We start from the raw sequence: 7,092 nt of genomic DNA, 5'->3' as shown, positions 1-7,092 counted from the left end.
TAGAAGGAGGGGCCTCTTCCCTAGAGGGCTCCCGGCAGTCGGGTCGCGGTGCGTGTGAAGGCCGGGAGCGCGGTCAGAGTGAGACCTGGCTGCGCCGTTCGCTCCTGCTGGGGCGGCGAGGCCGCGAGGGGGCGGCGGGCACGCGGAGCGGTCAGTCTGGTAGTGCCGTCCCACCCGCCTTTCATCTGTGGGGTCAAATTTCGCGTTTGGTGATGTCACTGACGGGCGAAGGTGTTGCGCTGGCGGCCTTCGGTCTTACGTAGGTGTCAGAATTCAGTTCTGCTGGGCCCCGCCGCAGGATGGGTAATGCTCACAAAAAGCCCTGTCCGGGGCCGGTGGACTTGGTCTGCTTAAGGCAGCTTGCGTCCAGTACTCTTCTAAAAGTGAGACGCTTCTTAGATACGGGCTGGTGGCTCCGTGTTCGGCTGTACCGTATTCTTCTTCAGTCTGGATGTGAGATCATAGAATCGTTAAGGTTTCTGCTTCATAGAGATGAATTCATAGAGACTGGGTGGGTGGTTCTCTGCTGGGCTGAGGGCTTTGCCGGAAGGAACCCAGCCTTGGCGGAGGCTGCGGGGCTGGTACTTGAGGAGAACATCTCAGGAAAAAAACCCTGCGCTTCCACCCAAAGTGACCGACTCAAAGGTGGATGTTAAAAGACTGTTTTTACTGCAGCTTTTCAAACTGAAATTGTTTTTTATAGTGCTTATTTTCCTAGTGTTACTGAGTCATCGAAACATATTGTGAAGTTATCGGTGCTCCTCCATTTTCTAGGCTTCTGGGGTGCGTTGAAATTCTGGTGGCACGCTGTTGCCAAACTACAGCTTGTGCGGTTCCCTAACTACAGGGGGACTTGGTGATGTCTTAAAATAAGATTGAAAGGGAAGGGGATGCTGAGGAAATCTGGGAAGGACGTGGTTGGGGCACGAGGATTATGTTCTTACAACATCATGGCATTCAGAAGCCAAACATCTGATACCGAGAAGAATTTCTAGAATGCAAAATGTCTTGTATATACATAGTATTCATGTTTCAAGGCAAGAAGAGAATTGGCCTTGGCCCGTAGGTGGCTAGAAGTGAATCTCTGTAGCAAGCACTAAATGTTTGTTTTCTCTCCCTAGTCTCACCGCAAGTTCTCAGCTCCGCGGCATGGGTCTCTGGGCTTCCTGCCCCGCAAGCGCAGTAGCCGGCACAGGGGCAAGGTGAAGAGCTTTCCCAAAGATGACCCCAGCAAGCCTGTCCATCTCACTGCCTTCTTGGGGTACAAAGCTGGCATGACCCACATTGTCCGTGAAGTCGACAGACCTGGATCCAGTATGTATTAACGTTCCTCTGAATAGAGGAGGTCGTTTTCTTTGTGAATGGCGAAAGATGACCTGTTTGTTAGTAGCTCTGGGTTTTAGTCCCGGCTTGACTTCACCCTGTTCAAAGTCCTAGAGTGGGTGGGGTATAAAGCACCCAAACCCCTCCCACTTCAATGTGAGTGATGTCCCAGCAGCCAGACTTCATGTCTAGCCGTGGCTGTTTGGTTAATGGTCCTGTTTCCGAGATGCGCAGCGACCTGATGGTTTGGTTTAGCTGCACTGTAACAGGCTACTTACGATGCCCTCTTCTCGATGGGCGGACATAAGTAAATTGCCTTTGGGGCTCTTTTGCTGATTGTCGAGTCCTGAATGTAGTTCTGTTACTTGCTACCGCCCATTTTGCCTATCAGGCTTTGTCTGTGCTTCCTACTGAGCCAGCCTCAGATTTCTGCAAGGCATTAAATTATAACTTGGAGTTGGTCGCTTTACCATGCGTTGCCTTTGCGAAAAGAACTTGAGTCATTTCACCTGTCACGTGAAGGGTTTGTGAGTGAGAAAGAACAGATGATGTTTAGTAGCTGATGCTGGTGCTAATTGTGCTGTATTTCTGTCTTCATCCAGAGGTGAATAAGAAGGAGGTGGTCGAGGCAGTCACCATCGTAGAGACTCCTCCCATGGTCATTGTGGGTATCGTGGGCTACGTGCAGACTCCTCGCGGGCTCCGCAGCTTCAAGACCGTATTTGCTGAGCACATCAGCGACGAGTGTAAGCGTCGCTTCTACAAGAACTGGTGAGCGAGCAGGGCTTTTGTTGCCTTAATCTCATGCCATGGTTTATTTTTTTTTCTGCTGGATTGCAGGTTATGCTAGTACAGCTTTTTGAAGAGGCTTTTCAGCCGTTAGTGTTTGGCCTCGATGAACTGGCCTAATAATGGGAAAGGCTGCAGGAATGGCTCTGGGAGGGTGACAGCATAATGTTCGTTAGCGCCCTTCTTGGCATGGGGGTGACAGTGTTGGTTTTTTCCTGAGATCTCCTTAACAGGCTACATGTGATGATACTTCGACGGGCGGACATAAGGAAATCGCCTCTGGCGCTTGTTGTTGAGTGTCGAGTCCTGACTGTAGCCCTGTTTTCTCAGGAAAGGGGAAGACAAGTGTTACTTCTGATTACTGTTCCAGGCACTGTTGTTGTGATTGGAAGTATGTGCATTTGCCCAAGTGTGGCTCCAGCGTGTCTAGAGCTTACAGCCTGTTTATGAACTTTGCAGGCTGAGAAGATGTCAGAGTAGAGCAATAATGATCTCAAGGGTGTTACAGTAACGACCTTATTGTCAGGCATAGCTTGGGCTTACAAGGGGGGAAATTACGGTATTCTGAAGCAGATAGCAATCATCTGACAATTGCTTTAAAGATCTGTTTTTTCTGTTATTGTTTGACATCTCTCTACAGTCTTTTGTCTTCTGTACTGTGAATGTTAATGTGCTTTGGAATTCATGGCAGCTCCGCTCAGCTCTGGCAACTTTGCCTTTGTCTGATGAGCTCCAGGCTCCGCTTGCCAGTGGAAAAGAGCCCTTAGAAGCTGGCAATGAGCCAAAACCAGCTGAGGTGGCAGCTCCTTCCGCTCGTCCCCACTTCCGGGGGGATTGATGAAGGGCTTAGCCAAACCTTGTCTCTGCTCTGCTCCTGAAGGCACAAGTCCAAGAAGAAGGCCTTCACCAAATACTGCAAGAAATGGCAAGATGAGGAAGGCAAAAAGCAGTTGGAGAAAGATTTCAATAGCATGAAGAAATACTGCCAGGTTATTAGAGTCATGGCTCACACTCAGGTAAGCGTCTGCAGCACTGAAGTGTACAGTGGAAACAACTGAGAGAGGAAGCATAAAGCTTGATCCATCTCTGTAGGGAGATTTCTGCCCTCCCCTGCAGCCTCATGCTAATTAAGCATAATAGAAATAGTAGTACTCTTCAATCTGTACAAAGCGTGTGCTTGCAGGATGTTTGAGGAGCCTTGAGGGCAACCGCTGGCCGTCTTCTGAAGCAGTGTTCGAAAGAGACTGCACTGTAATAGGAACTTCTTGGACTCAGTCCTGTGCTGATACCGTGTACACCTGGGCTCTCTTAATTAACAGGCTGAACACTGAACTCGGGGGTTTGTGTGGTCAGCATCGTTTCAGGCTGTGTTCTGTAGGGACTGCAAACACTCAGGCTTTTGGTGGCTTCTGTTGCTCAGCTGGAGGAGGTGTATTGCTGAGTGGTGTGGTGGTGTCTCCCTTAAACATCAGTGCTCTGCCAGACTTTCTTGGGAGATTTAAGTAAATCGTTGGGTTGGCTGCAAGTGCAATAAGATGTCTAGTTATGACATTGCTAGTTTTACTAGAACTTGTTTCCCGTACTAGGTAGTATTGCAGCTGCTGTTGATACTTGTATCAGTCCCTCTGTGCTAAATATAGTAGAAGTAACTGTAAATGTGACCCTACCCAAAGGGTCCTTTACTGTAGCAGGCTTATCATAGCTTGGTTTGGGTTGGAAGGGACCTTTAAAGATCATCTAGTCCAACCCACTGCCATGGGCAGGGATGTCTTTCACCAGATCAGGTTGCTCAAAGTCCCATCCAGCCTGACCTTGAACGCTTCTGATGACGAAGCCTCCACAACTTGTCTGGGCAGCCTGTTCAAGTGTCTTACCACCCTCGTAATAAAAAAATTCTTATGTCCAATCTAAATCTACCCTCTTCCAGTTTAAAACCATTGCCCCTGGTTATCTCCTGCCCTTCCTGGATAGAGTTTGGCTGGAGGCTCTGGGGTTAGACACTGTTCCTGTGGGTGGTGAATAACGTGCAGATACTGTGACTTGTCATTTAAGCCACAGCACAGCCTTTCCCCCTAGTGTAGGGCCTTTTACTTCAGTATGTTGAAGTTGTGTATCTTGGAAAATATGTTTAGTTAGAAAAACAGATTAGGCCAGGACTGGAAAGGTACTGGGCTCGTTAATGAGGTCCGTCTTGGAAGAGCAGGAGCTAAATTTTTTATCTTTGTTTCCTAGATGCGTTTGCTTCCCCTGAGGCAGAAGAAGTCTCACCTGATGGAGATCCAGGTGAATGGTGGCACTGTTGCTGAGAAAGTGGATTGGGCCCGGGAGAAGCTGGAACAGCAGGTGCCTGTGTCAACTGTCTTTGCCCAGGATGAGATGATAGATGTCATTGGAGTCACCAAGGGCAAGGGATATAAAGGTAAACACATGGAAGTTCTCATCTTTGTGATCGGGATACAGATTTTAATGAAATCCCAGCCTTCAGTTTTCACAAGTGTGTGGGCTAAGAGCTGAGGAGGTAAATCCATACTGCTGTCACGGTTCAATGATGAGACCATGGAATGAGCGCTGGGCACAGCGCCTGACATCCGTGAGGAGTCATTCCATGCTGCCTTCCTTCTGAGAACACAACCCAGGGACAGCCGGGGAGGGAGCGTGGGTGGTTCACCAGAAAATGTGGTTAATTCCTGGGATGCTGGGTCTGGGTTTCCCTTCTGTTGAAAGGCGGCTTAAACTCTGGTTAAACAATTCGGTGACATCTCGGCTTGATGAGAGTTAGCAACACTGTTTTGGTTTCTTTCAGGTGTTACCAGCCGTTGGCACACCAAAAAGCTGCCCCGCAAGACTCACAGGGGTCTGCGCAAAGTGGCCTGCATTGGTGCATGGCACCCTGCTCGTGTGGCTTTCTCTGTGGCCCGGGCTGGTCAGAAGGGGTATCACCATCGGACAGAAATCAATAAGAAGGTTTGTGTCTCTGAACTGCTGGGAGGAAACGAGAGCTGGCCAAGGTCACTCGCTGCATGATAGTGAATAGTAGAGTGGAGAGTTCTGCTTTGGTAGTTTTGCTGTTTGGGTGTAATCTTGGGGGCAGTAACCATAGTCCGTTACGTTGGATAACCATAAAATTCTTGTATGGCCACATGTTTTCAAAGTGCAACAGACGTTTTTCTCTAATCCTGTGTAGAATTGTTTGCATTTTGGCTGATGACAGGCCCTTTCTCCTACCTTTTGCTAAGTAGAAATTCTTGACGTTTTTAGATCTACAAGATCGGCCAGGGTTACCAAATCAAGGATGGAAAGCTGATCAAAAACAACGCATCAACTGATTATGACTTGTCTGACAAGAGCATTAACCCTCTGGTGAGTTGTCGCAGCTGTGTGGTGAGAGTCTGGCTGTGAGCTGCAATCTTAAGAGGCAAATTGGCCTGGTACGAGATGCAAAATGATTGAATGAAGAGCTCTTGAGGAAGAACTCTGCTGCTGTGGGAGGTGGTGTTGCTTAGTCATTCTCAGTATTGACTTGTGTAACTTGCTAATTGCAGTTGATGTGTGGCAATAGAGTAGAGGCATGTTACAAACCTAGAAATTATACTCGTAAATAAGGACTAACTTAGCAGGGAGAGCAGCTTCTGCAGTTTTGTCAGCCTCTTCTTGTTGCTGCTGTTCTTGGCAAAAGTCTTACAGCAGCAAGTAAATTGTTGTATCGGGAAACTGGACCAGCGAAAGGCAATACTGGAAACAGGATTTCAGTGAATGTGGGGATGGCCAAGACCCAAAGTGCTGTGAGGACATCGGGCTGTGGGCAGATGTGATGACTGGTCCTGCTTTATACAGAGCACTAACTGTTCTCTCCTTGCTCAGGGAGGCTTTGTCCACTACGGTGAGGTGACCAATGACTTCATCATGCTGAAAGGCTGTGTTGTTGGGACCAAGAAGAGGGTCCTGACCCTGCGCAAGGTGAGTAGTGCAGCCTGCTGTCAAATGGGCTGGAACAGCCTAAGTTAGCTGCGCTGCCTCTGGTACAGGTGTTGCTTGCTGCTGTGGGGATTCACGTAGCCAGCTAGAAAGAAAAGCCTGGAAGACTGTTGGAAGACTGTTGTTGGACACACGCGCACAAACCTACCTCATATTAATGACCTCGGGAGTAGCGTGAGGTCCTTTCCCTGGTTAATTCAGTCGAGGTCAGTTTGTAAGGACGTGCTTTAGGGTTGAGAATTCTCGTGGACCGTAAGGACACTGGCAGGCAGGCTTGGGCTCGCCTGCTGGTGTGAGCTGACCGGTCTTCAGCCTTGAAGGCCAAAGGTGCAGGCTGGCTTATTGGCAAGCGTGCATTGCACATAATAGCAGCTGAAATGTGAGGTCAGAGTGACTTGGGAGGTGCTAGCCATGGAGGTGATAAGAAGCCAGCATACTAGCAGGCTGAAAGGGTGCTGCTGCGTGCTCACCTGGCCTCTCTCTTGCAGTCTCTGCTTGTGCAGACCAAGCGTCGGGCCCTGGAGAAGATTGACTTGAAGTTCATTGACACAACCTCCAAATTTGGTCATGGCCGCTTCCAGACAGCTGAGGAGAAGAAGGCTTTCATGGTAAGGACGCTTTCTGAAGCTGGCAGCTTTGTGTTGCGTATCTCCGTTTTGTCTTTCAGCTAATGGCAGTTGGTAGCTTGACCTTTGGGCTGCCACAGGGCCAAAATTTCTGTGAAATGAAGTGTGTAGCTTCAGTCGAGAGGGTTCATCCTGCCAACTTGGTTATAACTGCAGGGGGGGCTGGGGTTTCGCTTCCCCTGTGACAGCGCTTGGTGCCTGAGGGGTGTTGCCATGTTTGGGCACAAGTCGTTCGGGGATGAGGGGTGGAACAAGCGCTGAGCAGTATCTGACACCGGTGGGGAGTGGCTCTGCACTGCTTTTCTTCTGAGATCAGCTCTGGAGGATGGTGCTCACAGCGGGCTGTGGGTGGCGTTCTCGGTTTCTCGACCCCGTGAGG

The 7,092-nt window shown here is 49.3% G+C and overlaps 1 protein-coding gene across 1 annotated transcript in view; it reads left to right on the top strand.

Annotated features, from left to right (window-relative positions):
• Positions 1–7,092, top strand: part of RPL3 (ribosomal protein L3) — an 11,146-nt gene that overhangs the window by 3,605 nt on the left and 449 nt on the right. The window contains exons 2-9 of the mRNA XM_009322543.1: positions 1,122–1,314; positions 1,926–2,094; positions 2,993–3,128; positions 4,345–4,531; positions 4,916–5,076; positions 5,371–5,472; positions 5,974–6,069; positions 6,576–6,695. Of these exons, the coding sequence (XP_009320818.1) occupies positions 1,122–1,314; positions 1,926–2,094; positions 2,993–3,128; positions 4,345–4,531; positions 4,916–5,076; positions 5,371–5,472; positions 5,974–6,069; positions 6,576–6,695 (1,164 nt within the window). The remainder of the gene's footprint in view (positions 1–1,121; positions 1,315–1,925; positions 2,095–2,992; positions 3,129–4,344; positions 4,532–4,915; positions 5,077–5,370; positions 5,473–5,973; positions 6,070–6,575; positions 6,696–7,092) is intronic.

Source organism: Pygoscelis adeliae, unplaced genomic scaffold (genome assembly GCF_000699105.1).
Source record: "Pygoscelis adeliae isolate BGI_AS28 unplaced genomic scaffold, ASM69910v1 Scaffold60, whole genome shotgun sequence".
Classification (NCBI taxonomy): Eukaryota; Metazoa; Chordata; class Aves; order Sphenisciformes; family Spheniscidae; genus Pygoscelis; species Pygoscelis adeliae.
Note: the sequence above shows the minus strand (reverse complement) of the source record. Positions and strands in the feature narration are given on the sequence as shown.